This window comes from Hyla sarda, chromosome 4 (assembly GCF_029499605.1).
Source record: "Hyla sarda isolate aHylSar1 chromosome 4, aHylSar1.hap1, whole genome shotgun sequence".
Taxonomy (NCBI): domain Eukaryota; kingdom Metazoa; phylum Chordata; class Amphibia; order Anura; family Hylidae; genus Hyla; species Hyla sarda.
In genome coordinates, this window is record NC_079192.1 from 156,947,408 (window position 1) to 156,969,100 (window position 21,693).

The 21,693-nt window shown below is 45.8% G+C and overlaps 1 protein-coding gene across 10 annotated transcripts in view; it reads left to right on the plus strand.

Annotated features, from left to right (window-relative positions):
• TJP1 (tight junction protein 1) overlaps positions 1-21,693 on the plus strand; it is a 637,810-nt gene that overhangs the window by 26,728 nt on the left and 589,389 nt on the right. For 9 of the 10 annotated variants that reach the window (XM_056572491.1, XM_056572485.1, XM_056572486.1 and 6 more), the window contains exon 2: positions 6,932-7,082. In XM_056572491.1, coding sequence (XP_056428466.1) covers positions 6,937-7,082 — 146 coding nt within the window. In that variant the 5' untranslated portion in view covers positions 6,932-6,936. Of the gene's footprint in view, positions 1-4,193; positions 4,325-6,931; positions 7,083-21,693 lie in introns of those variants that run through there. The other variant, XM_056572490.1, reaches the window with a different exon arrangement.

The following is a 21,693-nucleotide window of genomic DNA, read 5'->3' on the forward strand; positions in this document are numbered from 1 at the left end:
ATTATATTTGTAGCCTGATTTCTCTCGAGTAAGCACATACCTCATATGTCTATGTAAAGTGTTCGTCGGGCGCAGTAGAGGGCTCAGAAGGGAAAGAGCGATAAGGGGATTTTGGAGAGTACGTTTTTCTGAAATGGTTTTTGGGGGGCATGTTGCATTTAGGAAGCCCCTATGGTGCCAGAACAGCAAAAAACCCTCACATGGCATACCATTTTGGAAACTAGACCCCTTGAGGAACGTAACAAGGGGTACAGTGAGCATTTGCCCCCCACTGGTGTCTGACAGATCTTTGGAACAGTGGGCTGTACAAGTTTTCATTTTCACGGACCACTGTTCCAAAGATCCGTCAGACACCTGTGGGGGGTAAATTCTCACTGCACCCCTCATTACATTCCGTGAGGGGTGTCGTTTCCGAAATGGGGTCACATGTGGGTTTTTTTTTTTGCGTTTGTCAAAACCGCTGTAACAATCAGCCACCCCTGTGCAAATCACCTCAAATGTACATGGTGTGCTCTCCCTTCTGGGCCTTGTTGTGCGCCCCCAGAGCACTTTGCGCTCACATATGGGGTATCTCTGTAGTCGGGAGAAATTGCGTTACAAATTTTGGGGGGCTTTTTTCCCTTTTACCTCTTGTGAAAATGTAAAGTATAGGGCAACATCAGCATGTTAGTGTCAAAAATTTAAATTTTTTACACTAACATTCTGGTGTAGACCCCAACATTTCCTTTTCATGAAGGGTTAAAGAAGAAAAAGCCCCCCCAAACCTTGTAACGCAATTTCTCCCGAGTACAGCGATACCCCATATGTGACCCTAAACTGTTGCCCTGAAATACCACAGGGCTCCAAAGTGAGAGCGCCATGTACATTTGAGGCCTAAATTAGGGATTTGCATAGGGGTGGACATAGGGGTATTCTACGCCAGTGATTCCCAAACAGGGTGCCTCCAGCTGTTGCAAAACTCCCAGCATGCGTGGACAGTCAACGGCTGTCCGGCAATACTGGGAGTTGTTGTTTTTCAACAGCTGGAGGCTCTGCTTTGGAAACAGTGGTGTACCGGACGTTCTTATTGGGGGAGGGGGGCTGTGTAGGGGTATGTGTATATGTAGTGTTTTTAACTTTTTATTTTATTTTGTGTTAGTGTAGTGTAGTGTTTTTAGGGTACAGTCACATGGGCGGGGGATTACAGCGAGTTTCCCAGCGCAAAATTTGCTGCATCTCAAGATGCGAGAAACCAGTGTGTCTCCAGTTGTTGCAAAACTACAACTCCCAGCATGGTCTGTTAGTGCATGCTGGGAGTTATAGTTTTGCAACAGCTGGAGGCACACAGGTTAGGAAACCCTGAGTTAGAAACAATGTTTTCCAACCAGTGTGTCTCCAGTTGTTGCAAAACTACAACTCCCAGCATGCCCAGACAGCTGAAGGGCATGCTGGGAGTTGTAGTTCTCAACATCTGAAGGGCCAGATGTTGCTGAACTAAAACTCCCAGCATGCCTGGACAGTCAGTGCATGCTGGGAGTTGTAGTTTTGCAACAGTTGGAAGAGCACAGATTGGAGACCATTATACAATGGTCTCCAAACTGGGGCCCTCCAGATGTTGCAAAACTACAACTCCCAGCATGCCCAGACAGCCAAAGGCTGTCTAGGCATGCTGGGAGTTGTAGTTTTCAGACTTCTAGAAGCAGCAGTGAAGATCTTCACTGCTGCCTCTGAGGACTACATACTTACCTGCCGGTCCCGTTGCTGCTCGTCCACGTGGCCGGTCCCGCGCTGCTCCTCGGTCCCGCCGCTGCTCCAGGTAAGTCCGCCGGTCCCCACGTGCTCCCCCCCTATGCCGCAGGTCCCCGCGAGCCCCCGCAGCCATCGTCCCCCGTTCTGCCCGACTTCCAGGGGCGGGCAGTGCGGGGGATCTGAACTTTCACCCCAGATCACTGTGATTGGTCCACAGGGACCAATCACAGTGATCGCTGACCAGGACCATCAATGGATGGTCCTGGGGGTGAAGCAGAAGTTGTCCCCTGCTGGAAACAGCGGGACTTCTGCCAGTTAACCCGTGCGATGCTGCGCATCGCCGGGTTAACTGAATGTCATTTATAAACGCCGGGATGTGCGAACGCACTGCACAACCCGGCGTTTATATATGACATTCTGCGGGAAGGGGTTAAGCTATACTATGGGGATTTTCTAATATTTATTGCAAAGTATATACTATTCATCCCTATCTTAGGCTTGGTTTAAACTTAGGTCCAAGCTGTTTTTTTTTTGTCCTGTTAGGATTCTGGAAAATGCTGGACACTATATGGAAACCAGGCTTAAGTTAATGGGGTTTCCCGAGATCCATTGGTGTCTGTCTTGCACTAGACTGCTTAACTTCATTTACGCCTCGTGAATTGAACATGGAGGAGGCCCCAAACAGAGCTCTGATGTAAGGCTGAACCTAACCCCTTTAAAGGGGTTATCCAGGAATAGAAAAACAGAGCCACTTTCTATCAAGAACTGCTCCCAGTCTGTCTCCAGGTTGGGTCTAGTTCTGCAGCTCAGTTTCATTAAAGTAAATGGAGCCAAGTTGTAAAACCACACACAGCCTGGAGACAGACGTGGAGCTGTTTTTGACACTATCAAACTATCATGCCATTTTTTTTCATGTACAATCCTACCTGGCAAAGATTGGCTGAACTTCTAGTCAGTCAAGGCTAGGTTTGTTTTCTGCGCCACCTTAGCGCAGTCAGTTTGTCTAGCACCACGGAGGAGAATAAAACAAAGTTATCATACACCAAAAAAATTTATCAGCTCACCCTTAAAACGCCCCACTGCGGCATGGACTGGGGTGGGCTTCGATCCCATAAATAATTTCAAGAAAGAGATGATGTCAGGCGCAGACTCTCAGATAAAACTTCAGCTTTATTGTAAACCAATTGACATAATAGAATTCACAGGTATAGGTTTACATTAAAGCTGAAGTTTTATCTGAGAGTCTGTGCTGGACATCTTTTCTTTCTTAAGACAAAGTTAATACCATTCCTTATTAATGTGTGCATATTATAATCATCTAAATTTAAATATATATATCGAGCTAATTGTTTAAAGGAGAAAGTGGGCCACTGGTAGGGGCTAATCCAGTATTTTTCAATGGGCACAGATTTTTCACAGACTTTTTGAGCACATAGACTTAACTGTTGCTGTACTTCAGCAGGATGTGTTGCCACTGATGTGGGATACACCAGCCGATGATCAGTCCTGCTGTCTGTTTCTATGTTATCATCCTATAGAAAACACCTTGATCAGCCTCTACCAGTGCCAGACTGGCCCACTGACATCGTACTGTCGGGGAGGGACACGGTGGGGGGGGTACAATAAGGCAACAGCAGCCGGTGTTTTGCACTGATTCAGTGCTTCCTCTGGCCCAGGGGAGGGACACAGTGGGGGGGCGGGGGGTGGGTTAGGTACAATAAGGCAACAGCAGCCGGTGTTTCGCACTGATTCAGTGCTTCCTCTGGCCCAGGGGAGGAACACGGTGGGGGGGGTGGGTACAATAAGGCAACAGCAGCCGGTGTTTCGCACTGATTCAGTGCTTCCTCTGGCCCAGGGGGCCAGAGGAAGCACTGAGTCAATGCGAAACACCGGCTGCTGCCGCCTTATTGTACCTATCCACCGTGTCCCTCCCCGAAAAGTTTTGTCTTTATATGTGAGTATGCAACAATAAAAGAAGATCATTGAAGACGTGGTGAGTTGCCTACTGTTTCTTTTTCTTATCTAGGTATATCAACACCTGCATTATTGTCAGCCAGAGCACCACTCGCTTATATCGTAAGCGCTTCCATTACCCCACGATCTACTGCCTTATTGGTATACCACCCAGCAGTGCCGACTACTTGTATTTCTGATCTACATTGACATCATACTGTATTCACAGGGTCGGTCATATTGTGTCTGTGCCGCAAGCTGTACAAGCTCACTGCAAAATGTCACAGTTGGGGGGAAATCATGGCAAAAAACACTATAGGGGGAGATTTGCCAAAACCTTTCCAAAAGAAAAGTTGCTGAGTTGCCCATAGCAACCAGATCGCTTCTTTCATTTTTCACAGGCCTTTTCAAAAACGAAAGAAGAGAGCTGATTGGTTGCTATGGGCAACTCAGAAACTTTTTCTCTGGACTGGTTTTGATAAATCACCCCCTAGATTATATGACTACAGGACTGGAGTAGACCATAATGTTAGTGGCACAGTTTTCAACCTAGTGAAATGGCAACCAGTCTTGGTAAAGGAAGAATTAGAGACAGAAGATTTCAGTCTGTATTATTCTGCAGGCAGTAGATACATTTTCGAAAGTGAGGATGTGTGGGGACTCTCAATACGGGGGAAAATTTATCAAAACTTACAGAGTACAGAGGAAGAGTGGAAAAAGCTGGCATCTGATTGGTTGCTATGGGCAAATGCACCACTCTTCCTCTACACAAGGTTTGATAAATCTCCTCCTATGTGTTTTGCAGTTGATGCTATGGTGTGGTGCTCTGACTGTAAATGTGGTATGACAAGAGGACCACTTTAGCGGATAGCATAGGGTATATAGTATGTACTGCACCAATGTCTCCCAAATGAAATAAGTAGCTTTCACATGTTAATAGGTATCAAAGGAAATCTGTCACCAGTGTCACCTGCACTAACCTGTCGGTACCGACAGATGACACTGATGACAACGATACTCACATTGTCCCATTCCGTGGCGGGGATCTTCAGTAATCTTCTCCGTTAGCTCTGCTCCGGGCACCCGGCTTGGGGCATTGGGCGGAGTGAGCTGCTCCCTGCTGGGTGCCTCTGTGAGAGAACAGCAGCGGTGACGTCACTAAGCTCCGCCCGTGCCCCAAGCCGGGTGCCCAGAGCGGAGATAATGAAGAAGATTACCAAAGATCCCCGCCACGGAAAGGGACAAAGTGAGTACCGTTGTCATCACTGTCACCTGCACTACCTGTCAACAGGTTAGTGCAGGTGACACTGGTGACAGATTTCCTTTAATGTTGTTACATATGACTGATAAAAGCTTTTTCTGTCCACATATGAAACATTTACAATTGATGACACTCTCTTCAGTCTCCATAGATACAAACAAAGTGGTAATAAAGGCAAAAAGATATTTTTCTATCTTGCTGAGTTTAGTTACCATAGAAATTCCAAGAAAGTTGAAAGATGTGGGCAGTACACACTGCACCATGTAAAGGTACCATACAGTAGTATAAGAAACAAGACACTTGTACAGATTAGCAGTTTATAAGTGTTATAGGGTGTACAGAACTGTATAGTTGTATGTAGGACATATGTTATTGCTGTTATGTACATAACAATTAAGTCCCCATTTACACTATGGAGAATCTGTGCAGAACATCCATGAGAATTTTCATTGCGAATTCCACCTTGCAGCACACTCCCATAGTTTTAAGTGGATTCTGCTGCTGTATTTATGTGACAGTAGTTCCGTATGAGATCTTCAGATGAGGATTTGGATTCCAGCAGAAGATTGAACATGTTCAACCTTCCGTCAGAATCAAACAGTAGCAATAAAGCATCATAGCGGCCCTGGTGGCCAGGTAGCAGTATGCAGCAGTGCATAGGCAAGTATCAGAGCTTTTACTAGGGCTTTCCTGATCCTGGAGTTCCTGTCATTCCCCCTGGCTTTGCAGACATTTCCTGAGCTTTTCAGATGTCCTGAGTCAGGGCTCCTCCCTGTATATTGCAGGCAGCAGAACGCTGAGAGCAGAGATCCAGGAGACTCAGTAATACCAGTCTGTATCCCTGTGACCCAGTTGTATGTGCTCACTGTTTAGGCCCAAGTCAAGTCAAGAAATTTTCAGCAAGGACATTTTTAAGAGACTGTGTCATCTGTGATAGGGCGAGGTGTCAGGTGCAGGGCAGATGTAATTACCCTAGGGGCAGATGGCATTAAGCCCCCTCCCATAGACTTGCATTGAGGGGGCGGGGTGTGATGTCATGAGGGGGCAGGGCTATGACTTCAGAAGCTCCCGGCGCCGGCTCCAGCGTTCAGAACAGTTTGTTCCAAACGCTGAGCAGTGGAGTACCCCTTTAAGTCAGACATTTTGGGGAACCTTTCATAAGCTTCTTACAAAAGGTTACCTATTGGTGCCCAGGCTTTACCTTCCTGGCTGACGTCTTGAGACTTCAATATCTCCACATAATTTTCCTTCTTTGTCATGCCATCTTTTTTGTATGGTGCACCAGTCCCTCACAAATCTGTTAAAATGTAACCTTATTGGTGTTCCTTTTAGGCCTTTTATTAGCATTAACTGATCGATTATTACCTATTTATGTAATTACTGTGTAGGAATTTTGCATATGATATGCTATGACTTAGTTTGCGGATATTATCTCTTAAATGGCATTGAGTGGCCAGTTATGCAAGTAAAAAAACGTATAAAATTGGTCAACATTTTCAGTAAGTACCTACCTGTGTAAAACTGATATGTCTAAAAGGTGACCTGTTGGTGACTAAAGTTTTATGGTGATACAGAAATTGCTCTTGAATTTCTCTCAGTCTAATAGTCAAAGATTTAGTCTTTATTATAGGGTCACTGCACTAGACATGACAACATCATGTACTGTATGTCACATTTCTTTCAGTGCTTTTTCTGTTCTTCTGATTTTTTTGTTTGTATACTCTGAGGCTTTCAAATAAAAATAACTTTCAGATAAAGCACTCCACTTTGTTTAATCCCATCTCTCGCTTGGGTATTCATATTCAGTCTGACATTAATTTACCCTGGTGTCACAATGATTTCATAAGAGGTTTTCTTTATATACAGCTTGAGCAGCTGAACACAAAGCAATCAGTACCACGTACTATCTTTAGAGCAAGCATCACATCAAACAGCACAAACCCTTTAGATGCATTACAGATTATATACAGCAAACCTCTTGTTTTCCAGATCTGATGCACAAAGGTCTACCTGACGTCCTGGCCGAAGAGAAGATGAGGCCTGCCTCTGAGAAACAGGAACGTGAACAAAACCAGAATAATGACCTGGAGTGGAACACTTATGGGGAAGACGAGATGCAAGAATCATTTGAGGAGTACAGGTTATTATTGCTATTTTTATATTTTTCAAGTATTAATGTTATACTGTTTTGCTGTATGGAAACGTAGTCTATGCTGTTGTTGGTATATGTACACAAATCTATATTTATTGATGGCGTTATCCCCATCTATACTTTAAAGGTACATTGCACATACAATCTATGAAATACCGTAAGGCCTTATTCACATGAGCGTATTGGTATACAGCTGTATGATGGATATAAAATACAGAAGTATTAAAGGAGTAGTCCAGTGGTGACTCAGTGGTGAGCAACTTATCCCCTATCCTAAGCATAGGGGATAAGTTTGAGATCGCGGGGGGTCCGACTGCTGGGGCCCCCTGCGATCTCTCTGTACGGAGCCCCGACAGCCCGCGGGAAGGGGGCGTGTTGACCTCCGCACGAGGCGGCGGCCGACACGACCCCTCAATACAACTCTATGGCAGAGCCGAAGCGCTGCCTTCGGCAATCTCCGGCTCTGCCATTGAGATGTATTGAGGGGGCGTGTCGGCTGCCGCTTCGTGCGGGGGTCGACACCCGCTATCTGGGCCGAGAGCCGGGGACCGTACAGAGAGATCGCAGGGGGCCCCAGCGGTCGGACCCCCCGCGATCTCAAACTTATCCCCTATCCTTAGGATAGGGGATAAGATTTTCACCACTGGACTACCCCTTTAAGGATGATGTATGTCATCCTTACTGCTTCAGTATAGCATCTGCCTTTCTGTAAAGTAAATACTGATGGGTTTCTTTATGCTATGCTATGGGCACCTTTGAAAAGCATATTTTTATTCTTGCTTTGTTCTTCTGATTGAGCAAAAACATTTTCTCCATAGGTCTTTATTAAAAACATTACTTACATTCCCTTCTACAGCCTTCACAGTGTGTGGTATGAGCTCTATTTCTCTGTTTACTTGTACACAGCCTATGTTATTGTCCCCTGGCCTACACTCTCCCTCCAGCGTCTGTGAATTAGCCTTCAAGGTGTCTCTCCCCTCAGTCTCCTTTTTGAGCTGTAGTGTACCTTCCTCCCTGATCTTATCTAACACCGATAAAGCAGAAAGTTAGTGTGACTGACTTATCTTTCTCTGAGTAGCAGCTAAGTGGTAAGAATTTTTTAATAAAGACTATTTAGATAGTGGCTTCATTTTGCATTTAGGAAACAAATGAACAATAAAAAAATCAGCACAAAGGTGTCCATACTTTTTAAGTCCTATAACCATATACTTGTTTTCCCTGTAAAAATTATGAAGATGTTGTCTCTTGGGAAAACTATGAATGTTCCTTAACCCCGTCATGATCCAGCTAGTTTTGGCCTTTATGACCCAGTCTGTTTTTTAAAATCTGACATGTGTCTCTTTAAAGGGGTATTCCACCCCTAGACATCTTATCCCCTATCCAAAGGATAGGGGATAAGATGTCCGATCGCGGGGGTCCCACCGCAGGGGACCCCCGCAATATAGCACGCAGCACCCACCTGTTACCTCTCCGGAAGCGCTGGAGGGTCTTGCTCCCGACCACAGGGATGGAAGATTGTGACGGCACGACTCGGCCCCCGTGTGACGTCACACCCCACCCCTTCAATGCAAGTCTATGGGAGGGGGCGTAACAGGCGGGTGCTGCATGCTATATTGCGGGGATCCCAAGGGGCGGGACCCCCACGATCAGACATCTCATCCCCTATTCTTTGGATAGGGGATAAGATGTCTAGGGTGGAGTACCCCTTTAAATGGTAATAACTTTGAACTGCTTTTACCTGGCAAAGTGATTCAGAGATGTTTTTTCGAGACATATTGTACTTTATATTAGTGGTATTGTTGATACATGAAGCGATTTTTGTGAAAAACTAAAATATTGTGAAAAATTTGAAAATGTTCCATTTCTCTAAGTTTGGAACTCTCTACTTGTAAGAGAAATAGTCATGCCAAATACATTTTGTTATTAATTCACATCCACAACATATCTACTTTATGCTGGCATAATTTGTTAAACATTATTTAAATTTTCTACGAAAGTTCAAAATGAAAAATTTTTTGGGGACCACTTGAATTCTGACTATATATGTGTAAATATATATATATACGTGTGTATATATATATATATATATATATATATATATATGTATGTGTGGTAATTAGCTGGCACAGTTAATTGAATTTGTCGGAGGGGTTTGGTACCAGCATATCTGTTGCAGCATATGGCACAGGGTATCTGCTCCCGCTCAGACTGCGTGTTCCCACCCTCCCTCCCTTAATTTAAGACTTCCCCTCTTACTTATTATTCCTTAGGGTAGCCCCCTTCTTCATAGGCTACCTCAATCAGCCAGCCAGGCACACCTCAGGCATTGTTAACTAGATAAGAGTATCACATTGTTACTAATTCTGTACACGTTATTTTAACCCGACCACAAATATGTATATATATATATATTTCCAATAGATTCCCTTCCCCTTATGGAAATCCAATAAAACCCTAATTTCCCCATATACTTTTTTTGTTTGCTATTAAAACTCCCATAAGCTTTATTATTTTCTACACAATTCTTAAAACCAATAGCATTGTATACTCTTGTTATATTGCTATTTTGAAACCATATCGTTGCACAGATATCTCTTCTGCTTTAACAGGCATTACATGTACTCTAAGGGTATGTTCACACTGAGGAATTGGCGAGGAATTTTCGCTTGAATGCGGAATGTAGAAGGAAACTGTTTTCTTTTTTGCTGGACGACAGCCACCAATTATATTTTCCATATTTTTTTTTCACGCAGAATTTCTGAGCGAAAACATGGTGGAAAAAAAATAACATTGTGGTCTATGGGGATTTACATTCGGATTTCACATAAAGAAACAACATGTTCATTCTTCATGCGGAATGGAATTCTGCATGCTGAAATTCCTCAGTGTGAACTGAGGAGTGGAATTCAATTTAAATCAATGGGGTATGGCACTGCAGAATGAATTGGAAAGGAATAAGCGCGTGGAATTACTTGTGGAAATTCCTCTCCAATTCCTCAGTGTGAACATACCCTAATAGACAGTAGAAAGATGCTTGTGGATCCTCTTACCTACTGGGTTCCTGTGCAGCTGTATAGGTTGAACTAATATTATGTCTGTTCATTTTCATGAAAAATATAAAAATTCTATATATTGAAGAGATCATATTGAATTAATAATATAGTAAAGCCACATAAGTTAAAACTAATTATTAATTTAGTTTCCTGATATGTACAAGGGCAAAGCATGGGGGAATGTTCTAATTATCCAACCAATGCTATAATATATACTCTTCAAAGATCATTCATTGAAGCAGGGGTGGGATCCAGCAGTGGATCAGGTGAACTGGTGGTTAAATTTATAGACATTTTATCCATCAGGGGAAAAGCAGTGCCTCATCCCATGCTGAAAGTGTGCATCATGTTTAGTGTTATACAATTTTCTCCTTATTCCCAGTGGCTATACAGCTACTGCCCATTAAGAAAGCTATCTCTTCCTCCGTACACCTTTTTTGGTGGCCTACTTGTGTCCGTATTTTGGCTTTTGGCTGCTAGCCCTTGCCTGACCGTGGTTCTGATCATCCGAACTGATAGCTGTGAGTTTGGCTCATCAGATTTGCATTCAGGTTGGGACATGCTGCTCTAATGTAATAAAGTGGTTGTATTATGTTAAACCGGCCTAAGTATGTGTGCAGGTCAGGGGGCCCTGTAGGTTGCGAATTTCAATCCCACCCCTTCACTGGATCTGCATGATGAAAATAATATACACATCATTTCTACTTTTGCAAATGTTTATATGCATTGCCACAAATGTTCAGTATCTGAACAGAAGCTATGACTACAGCTACTGTAGATTTCTTTTAGTACGTTCACACAGAAAGGAAATGATGTGACAAAAAGCAACACCAGTACATTGTGACAAAAGCACATGTAACTATAGCTAAGATATGTTTTTGTTTTAGTTAGGTCACTGTCACGATGCCGGCTGGCAGGTAGTGGATCCTCTGTGCCAGAGAGGGATTGGCGAGGACCGCGCTAGTGGACCCGTTCTAAGTCACTACTGGTTTTCACCAGAGCCCGCCGCAAAGCGGGATGGTCTTGCTGCGGCGGTAGTGACCAGGTCGTATCCACTAGCAACGGCTCACCTCTCTGACTGCTGATGATAAGCGAGGTACAAGGGAGTAGACAGAAGCAAGGTCGGACGTAGCAGAAGGTCGGGGGCAGGCGGCAAGGTTCGTAGTCAGGGTGGATAGCAGAAGTTCTGGTACACAGGCTTTAGACACACAAAACGCTTTCACTAGGCACAAGGGCAACAAGATCCGGCAAGAGAGTGCATGGGAGGAGGTCAGATATAGTCAGGGACCAGGTGGAAGCCAATTAAGCTAATTGGGCCAGGCACCAATCATTGGTGCACTGGCCCTTTAAGTCTCAGGGAGCTGGCGCGCGCGCGCCCTAGAGAGCGGAGCCGCGCGCGCCAGCACATGACAGCAGGGGACGGGAACGGGTAAGTGACCTGGGATGCGATTCGCGAGCGGGCGCGTCCCGCTGTGCGAATCGCATCCCCAACGGCCGTGACAGTGCAGCGCTCCCGGTCAGCGGGACTGACCGGGGAGCTGCAGGGAGAAAGACGCCGTGAGCGCTCCGGGGAGGAGCGGGGACCCGGAGCGCTAGGCGTAACAGTCACATTTTATAATTCCTGTGGACTATTTTCTATTGTTTTCCCACTGTGCCCTCCTGATTTTGTAAGGCAAACAACATAATAAGCTGGAGTCTTGCCACGTATTTACTGATGTGTAAAAATATAGGTCATGGCTGTAGGCCAAAAAGTCTTGGTTTTCACCTTAAAAATCTTTGAATCTTTTAATAGCTTACAATTTACAGTAATAATTCTCTTTAAAAGTATATTAAAGTAAAAAAAGATTTATAAAACCATCAGTATAAATAAAAGAATAACAATGCATTTTGACATTGATCGTGGTACATAAGTCAGGTATGATTTCCCAGTGTGGCTGACCCCTGTAGACCTGGGAGTCACTTGTGATTGAATGGAAGTAGAAGGTGCTCAGCACTTTTTTATGCTGTTGCATACAAGATTATTGTCCAGTTATATAAACTATGAACAAATATTCAATTCATTTTTCACCTTAAATTGGGACACACAAAACATCTCCTCCCTCCTCCGAGGATTAGAAAAGTCTTGATGATAAAGTATGCTTTCATGGGAAAGTCATTAAACAGCAGTTATTCTCACTACAAAGTCAATATCTAGATGCTGGCAGTTGGAAAATTCTGCTATGTACTTCCCTTCAGGATGATGATAAATGAAGCTGACTAACCTCTCATGAAATGTTTGGCTTCATCCCTCATAGGCTCATGCTAGGTCTGAACTCGCATCATGTAAACTCATCTAATCGCAAATTAACAACACTTTGTTCTCTTTAGTTGTCTGGTTCTGTCGCTATAATCCTTAACATGCACAGATTTGTTCCGTCTCTACTTCTTTAATCTTTAATTCTGTTTTCAGAGCTAAAAATTAACTAGGTGGAAACCAGAGTGTGCATATCAGCTTAGGAAGTTCTTGGCATTGAGTAATGTCCACTATGACAGTATTATGAACCTATTATTATATTTAGCATCCTCTGTTTCATTAATCTCATAGGAAGAATGGATTCACAGAATACTAATTTATATGGCCTACACAAAATAATCATAACCATATTATAACTCAACGTGTGTGTATGTTCAAGCACACACACGTTATTTATATGTTAACTAAAAATATTGGAGAAGTAAATTAACCCTAGCCCACCTCCATTTGGGAGAGTGGGGTTTTGTTTTTTTCTTGTTTTAAGTCCCATAAAATCTACAGGACCTCCGGCACATCTCCTAATCGTGTTACTCTTGGGTTGCAGAGATTTCCCGGGACTTTTAAACATCCTGCCGACTGTCTGGCAGGTGCAGAGAATAGTTAGTGCAGAGGACTGGATTTGAAGACTGGATATAAGGCCAGAATATGAGATCAGGAATGCGGACGGAATATAAGGATGGCATATGAAGTCATGATATGAGGTTAGGCTATAAGATCAGGATATGAGAACAGGATATAAGGTTGGAAGAGGAGGATGGGATGTAAGGACAGGAGTATCATTTTTGCTTTTCCTCTCTCATAAGTTTTAGGTAGGAAGACTGGGCAATGTCGGGAACTCTGCTATTTTCAAATAAAACATGAAATTGTACAGTACATGTGTCCAAAATGTGTAGATTGTGACTGCACATTGTCAAAATGTATAACTATAATTTTCGGAATACACCTAGTGGACAAGTCATAAGTTGTTTTCAACTTCCACATGTGGATTGTGGTCATGATACTGCACCCAAAACAAGTAGCCAATTGACATGCCATTTTGCAGATGATTTTGCTGCAGTTTTAACTTAAAATTTGTCCATCCATTGGCATTGGTATGTGGGTGTCATATTGTCTGCATTTGGCTGTGTCAACATGAGAACACACCTTAAACACACTGATTGACAGTTCTGGTCATTGATGTATTTTACTAAGCATGCAATTTCTAGCTATACAATAAGCACATATAAGTCTGCTCCCACATTACAGTTTTTCAGCATTTTTCTAAAAGTTGTTTCAGTGAAAAAGTACAAATATTACATTGATTTCAGCAAAACTACAGTAAAATATCAGCAAAAATACAGAAAAAATAACATACATTTACCTTACCTGCTCCCCTGGTTTTGCAGCTGTCTTATCTTTCTGTCGTTGCTCCTGCATTCGTCCTTTTTCCAGTGAGGTCCCAATACCCATTCAGCCAATCAGAGAGCAGAGTGGGAGAGCAGGACATCATCAGAAGAAGCAAGAACAACACGGGAGCGGAGACAGGAAGATATGACAGCAGCAGTGCTGAGGGAGTGGGTGAGAAATGTATTCAGGCTCTTTTTAATACATGGCCAGAACCTAGTTGACATAAAATCTCATAAAATTCTGCAATTAATCCAGAAAACACACACTTCAATCAGAATCAAGCACTGCAATAATAAAAACACTGCATTCAGAATATCACACACTGAAATCAGAAAAAAAAATCATATTAGCTATTCTACATCATCCATCACTATTACAAATCATCCATTGCAATCATACAATCATGAATCATCCATAACATCATACAATCAGTAAATGAATCAGTGGTGTAATCAAGAAATCACGTAATACTATCAAGAAAATAATTCCATCACATTTACAATCATGAATGATCTATTGTATTTGTAGAATTATGAATCATTCATTGTAGTCAAGCAATCACAAAATATTTATCATTGTCAGATAATCAATAAAGAAATCATGCCCTTTAATTAGGAAATCTCGTACTTCAGTCAGAAAATCATACACAGCAATCAAGAAAACTTGCACTGCAATCAGGTAATCACACATTGTAATCAGAAAAAATTGAAGATTTTCCTAGTTTTAATGATGGAAAATATAGATTTTATTATTGACAGGAGGCGAGCAATATGTACATAATTCTTTCTTTACTGACTCACAGCAGCGAAGTAATTAAAGGAGTACTCAGGTATAAGAAAACGTATCCCCTATCCTAAGGATAGGGGATAAGTTTCAGATCGCAGGGGGTCCGACTGCTGGGCCCCCCCGCGATCTCCCGTATGGGGCCCCGACAGTCAGCGGCCAGGGGCTGTGTCCGACCACTGCATGACGCGGCAGCTGACACGCCCCCTCAATACATCACTATGGGAGAGTCGGAGCGCTGCAATCAGCAGCCTCCGCCTCTGCCATAGAAATGTATTGAGGGGGCGTGTCGGACGCCTCATCATGCGGTGGTTGAAATGAACTATTTCGGCAAAGAGCCGAGAGCCCCATACAGGAGATAACGTGGGGCCCCAGTGGTCAGACCCCCCATGATTTGAAACTCATCCCCTATCCTTAGGATAGGGGATAAGTTTTCTTATCCTGGAGTACTCCTTTAATAAAAGATTACAGACAAGAAAACTTTAAGGTGAAACCAAACATTACAGGTAAAAGCAGATAGCCAATCATATTAGAGGACAGGTGATAAATGGTCTGTTAGGTGTAGCTCCTCCCTCTTTCTGAGATGCAAAGATCCAAAGATATAAGGAATTAACATCTATAGTCCATCGGCTTTCGGAATGAAGATAACTATCCAAACAAATGAAGTTGTGTAGATCCAGGCGAAGGTCTTAGTTTGAAGACTGTAAGTAGACTTGAGATAAGAAACATCAACGGAAATCAACCAACTGAGGTGTAGACGGCAACATCTAATAAGCTGAAAAATATAAAGAAAACATAATAAGGGAGGGATAAATATATAGGGAGGGATATTGCTCGCCTCCTGTCGTTAATAAAATCTATATTTTCCGTCATTAAAACTAGGAAAACCTTAAATTTTATGTCCGACAGGAGGCTCACAATATGTGCAAGTTTAAAGCTATATAGTAATAACAAAGTATCATGGTATATACATTATAAAATAGACATAGAAAAATTAGTGTAAGATCTGCGCTCCGGCCACAAACACCGGCCGTGAATGCTCTCTTGTCATGTCCCCGCTGCCGGCGGGGCTGGGATTCGCATCGCGGGTCGTGCCTTACCCTGCCTTACTCTGACACTCACCTCCCTGGTCTTCCTGTTCTCGCAGCCCCGGCGCGCGTGCCCCCGCCTCCTAAGGTGTGCACGTGCCGGAGCTCTTACATTTAAAGGGCCAGTACTCATATAATTAAGTGTCTACACCTGCACCCTGTCTGTAAGTATCAGCTCCTCCCTAGCTCCCTGCCAGATCTTTGTTACCTTGTGCCCTAGTGAAAGCATACTGTATTCCTGATATCCGTGTTCCTTTCCTTGTTCTGTTACCTGACCCTGCACCTGTGCCACCTGCCCTGATCTACTGCTACCTTGACCTCTTCTTGCCTGTTCCCCGTGTCCATCAGATCTGATGAAGAGGGTGTTTCCCTCAAATGCGTAATCTGTTTTATTATTTATTATTTTTATTTAATGAAGTGGTCCCTGCCGATACTTTGATAACACAAGTCTGCTTCCATCTACTTTCTTGGGTCAAGTATCCACAGCACCTGGGTTGATACGTTGTTACGCCGAGCGCTCCGGGTCCCCGCTCCTCCCCGGAGCGCTCGCAACATCCTCGCAATCGCAGCGCCCCGGTCAGACCTGCTGACCGGGTGCGCTGCGATACCTCTTCCAGCCGGGATGCGATTCGCGATGCGGGTGGCGCCCGCTCGCGATGCGCACCCCGGCTCCCGTACCTGACTCGCTCTCCGTCGGTCCTGTCCCGGCGCGCGCGGCCCCGCTCCTTAGGGCGCGCGCGCGCCGGGTCTCTACGATTTAAAGGGCCACTGCGCCGCTGATTGGCGCAGTTGGTTTAATTAGTGTATTCACCTGTGCACTTCCCTATATAACCTCACTTCCCCTTCCCTTCCTTGCCGGATCTTGTTGCCATCGTGCCAGTGAAAGCGTTTCCCAGTGTGTTCCTAGCCTGTGTTCCAGACCTCCTGCCGTTGCCCCTGACTACGATCCTTGCTGCCTGCCCCGACCTTCTGCTACGTCCGACCTTGCTCTTGTCTACTCCCTTGTACCGCGCCTATCTTCAGCAGTCAGAGAGGTTGAGCCGTTGCTAGTGGATACGACCTGGTTGCTACCGCCGCTGCAAGACCATCCCGCTTTGCGGCGGGCTCTGGTGAAAACCAGTAGCAGCTTAGAACCGGTCCACTAGCACGGTCCACGCCAATCCCTCTCTGGCACAGAGGATCCACCTCCTGCCAGCCGAATCGTGACAGTAGATCCGGCCATGGATCCCGCTGAAGTTCCACTGCCAGTTGTCGCCGACCTCACCACGGTGGTCGCCCAGCAGTCGCAACAGATAGCGCAACAAGGCCACCAGCTGTCTCAACTGACCCTGATGCTACAGCAGCTACTACCACAGCTCCAGCAATCATCTCCTCCGCCAGCTCCTGCACCTCCTCCGCAGCGAGTGGCCGCTTCCGGCCTACGACTATCCTTGCCGGATAAATTTGATGGGGACTCTAAGTTTTGCCGTGGCTTTCTTTCACAATGTTCCCTGCACTTGGAGATGATGTCGGACCAGTTTCCTACTGAAAGGTCTAAGGTGGCTTTCGTAGTCAGCCTTCTGTCCGGAAAAGCTCTGTCATGGGCCACACCGCTCTGGGACCGCAATGACCCCATCACTGCCTCTGTACACTCCTTCTTCACGGAGATTCGAAGTGTCTTTGAGGAACCTGCCCGAGCCTCTTCTGCTGAGACTGCCCTGCTGAACCTGGTCCAGGGTAATTTTTCCGTTGGCGAGTACGCCATCCAATTCCGTACTCTTGCTTCCGAATTATCTTGGAATAATGAGGCCCTCTGCGCGACCTTTAAAAAAGGCCTATCCAGCAACATTAAAGATGTTCTGGCCGCACGAGAAATTCCTGCTAACCTGCATGAACTTATTCATCTAGCCACTCGCATTGACATGCGTTTTTCCGAAAGGCGTCAGGAGCTCCGCCAGGATATGGACTTTGTTCGTACGAGGCGTTTTTTCTCCCCGGCTCCTCTCTCCTCTGGTCCTCTGCAATCCGTTCCTGTGCCTCCCGCCGTGGAGGCTATGCAAGTTGACCGGTCTCGCTTGACACCTCAAGAGAGGACACGACGCCGCATGGAGAATCTGTGCCTGTACTGTGCCGGTACCGAACACTTCCTGAAGGATTGTCCTATCCGTCCTCCCCGCCTGGAAAGACGTACGCTGACTCCGCACAAAGGGGAGACAGTTCTTGATGTCTACTCTGCTTCTCCACGCCTTACTGTGCCTGAGCGGATATCTTCCTCCATCTTCTCCTTCTCTACTATGGCCTTCTTGGACTCCGGATCTGCAGGAAATTTTATTTTGGCCTCTCTCATCAACAGGTTCAACATCCCGGTGACCAGTCTCGCCAGACCCCTCTACATCAATTGTGTTAACAATCAAAGATTGGACTGTACCGTGCGTTACCGCACGGAACCCCTCCTAATGTGCATCGGACCTCATCACGAAAAAATTGAGTTTTTGGTCCTCTCCAATTGCACTTCCGAAATTCTCCTTGGATTACCGTGGCTTCAACGCCATTCCCCAACCCTTGATTGGTCCACAGGAGAAATCAAGAGCTGGGGTACTTCTTGTTTCAAGGACTGTCTTAAACCGGTTCCCAGTACTCCCTGCCGTGACCCTGTGGTTCCCCCTGTAACCGGTCTCCCTAAGGCTTATATGGACTATGCTGACGTATTTTGCAAAAAGCAAGCTGAGACTTTACCTCCTCACAGGCCTTATGACTGTCCTATTGACCTCCTCCCGGGCACTACTCCACCCCGGGGCAGAATTTATCCTCTGTCCGCTCCAGAGACTCTTGCTATGTCTGAATACATCCAGGAAAATTTAAAAAAGGGGTTTATCCGAAAATCCTCCTCTCCTGCCGGAGCTGGATTTTTTTTTGTGTCCAAAAAAGATGGCTCCCTGCGTCCTTGCATTGATTACCGCGGACTTAATAAAATCACGGTAAAGAACCGCTACCCTCTACCTCTTATCTCAGAACTCTTTGATCGCCTTCAAGGTGCCCACATCTTTACCAAACTGGACTTAAGAGGTGCTTATAATCTCATCCGCATCAGGGAGGGGGACGAATGGAAGACTGCATTTAACACCAGAGATGGACACTTTGAGTATCTGGTCATGCCCTTTGGCCTGTGCAACGCCCCTGCCGTCTTCCAAGACTTTGTTAATGAAATTTTTCGTGATCTCTTATATTCCTGTGTTGTTGTGTATCTGGACGATATTCTGATTTTTTCTGCCAACTTAGAAGAACACCGCCAGCATGTCCGCATGGTTCTTCAGAGACTTCGAGACAATCAACTTTATGCCAAAATGGAGAAATGTCTGTTTGAATGTCAATCTCTTCCTTTCCTAGGATACTTGGTCTCTGGCCAGGGATTACAAATGGACCCGGATAAACTCTCTGCCGTCTTGGATTGGCCACGCCCCTCCGGACTCCGTGCTATCCAACGTTTTTTGGGGTTCGCCAATTATTACAGACAATTTATTCCACACTTTTCCACCATTGTAGCTCCTATCGTGCCTTTAACCAAGAAAAATGCCAATCCCAAGTCCTGGTCTCCCCAAGCGGAAGACGCATTTAAACGGCTCAAGTCTGCCTTTTCTTCTGCTCCCGTGCTCTCCAGACCTGACCCATCTAAACCCCTCCTATTGGAGGTAGATGCCTCCTCAGTGGGAGCTGGAGCGGTCCTTCTACAAAAAAATTCTTCCGGGCATGCTGTTACTTGTGGTTTTTTTTCTAGGACCTTCTCTCCGGCGGAGAAAAACTACTCCATCGGGGATCGAGAACTACTGGCCATTAAATTGGCACTTGAGGAATGGAGACATCTGCTGGAGGGATCAAAATTTCCAGTTATCATTTACACCGATCACAAGAATCTCTCCTATCTCCAGTCTGCCCAACGGCTGAACCCTCGCCAGGCCAGGTGGTCGTTGTTCTTTGCCCGTTTTAACTTTGAAATTCATTTTCGCCCTGCCGACAAGAACATTAGGGCCGATGCCCTCTCTCGTTCCTCGGATGCCTCGGAAGCAGAGGTCTCTCCGCAACACATCATTCCTCCTGACTGTCTGATCTCCACTTCCCCAGCCTCCATCAGGCAAACTCCTCCAGGGAAGACCTTCGTTTCTCCACGCCAACGTCTCGGGATTCTCAGATGGGGTCACTCCTCCCACCTCGCAGGCCATGGGGGCATCAAAAAGTTCCTGCAACTCATCTCTCGTTTCTATTGGTGGCCGACTCTGGAGACGGATGTTGTTGATTTTGTGCGGGCCTGTACTGTCTGTGCCCGGGATAAGACTCCTCGCCAGAAGCCTGCTGGTCTCCTTCATCCTCTGCCTGTCCCCGAACAGCCTTGGTCACTGATTGGTATGGACTTTATTACTGACCTACCCCCATCCCGTGGCAACACTGTTGTTTGGGTGGTCGTTGATCGATTTTCCAAGATGGCACATTTTATTCCTCTTCCTGGTCTTGCTTCAGCGCCTCAGTTGGCAAAACAATTTTTTGTACACATTTTTCGTCTTCACGGTTTGCCCACGCAGATCGTCTCGGATAGAGGCGTCCAATTCGTGTCTAAATTCTGGAGGGCCCTCTGTAAACAGCTCAAGATTAAATTAAACTTCTCTTCTTATCATCCCCAATCCAATGGGCAAGTAGAAAGAATTAACCAGGTCCTGGGTGACTATTTACGGCATTTTGTTTCCTCCCGCCAGGATGACTGGGCAGATTTTCTACCATGGGCCGAATTCTCATACAACTTCAGAGTCTCTGAATCTTCTGCTAAGTCCCCATTTTTCGTGGTGTACGGCCGTCACCCTCTTCCCCCCCTCCCTACTCCCTTGCCCTCTGGTTTGCCCGCTGTGGATGAAGTAACTCGTGATCTTTCCACCATATGGAAAGAGACCCAAAATTCTCTTTTACAGGCTTCATCCCGCATGAAAAGGTTTGCCGATAAGAAAAGAAGAACCCCCCCCATTTTTGCTCCCGGAGACAAGGTATGGCTCTCCGCTAAATATGTCCGCTTTCGTGTCCCCAGTTACAAACTGGGACCACGCTATCTTGGTCCTTTCAAAGTCTTGTGCCAGATTAATCCTGTCTCTTACAAACTCCTTCTTCCTCCTTCTCTTCGTATTCCCAATGCCTTCCATGTCTCTCTCCTTAAACCACTCATCATCAACCGTTTCTCTCCCAAACTTGTTTCTCCCACTCCTGTTTCCGGTTCTTCTGACATCTTCTCCGTAAAGGAGATACTGGCCTCCAAGACGGTCAGAGGATAAAGATTTTTTTTGGTAGATTGGGAGGGCTGTGGTCCTGAAGAGAGATCCTGGGAACCTGAGGACAATATCCTAGACAAAAGTCTGGTCCTCAGGTTCTCAGGCTCCAAGAAGAGGGGGAGACCCAAGGGGGGGGGTACTGTTACGCCGAGCGCTCCGGGTCCCCGCTCCTCCCCGGAGCGCTTGCAACATCCTCGCAATCGCAGCGCCCCGGTCAGACCTGCTGACCGGGTGCGCTGCGATACCTCTTCCAGCCGGGATGCGATTCGCGATGCGGGTGGCGCCCGCTCGCGATGCGCACCCCGGCTCCCGTACCTGACTCGCTCTCCGTCGGTCCTGTCCCGGCGCGCGCGGCCCCGCTCCTTAGGGCAGCGCGCGCCGGTGTCTCTACGATTTTAAAGGGCCACTGCGCCGCTGATTGGCGCAGTTGGTTTAATTAGTGTATTCACCTGTGCACTTCCCTATATAACCTCACTTCCCCTTCCCTTCCTTTGCCGGATCTTGTTGCCATCGTGCCAGTGAAAGCGTTTCCCAGTGTGTTCCTAGCCTGTGTTCCAGACACTCCTGCCGTTGCCCCTGACTACGATCCTTGCTGCCTGCCCCTGACCTTCTGCTACGTCCGACCTTGCTCTTGTCTACTCCCTTGTACCGCGCCTATCTTCAGCAGTCAGAGAGGTTGAGCCGTTGCTAGTGGATACGACCCTGGTTGCT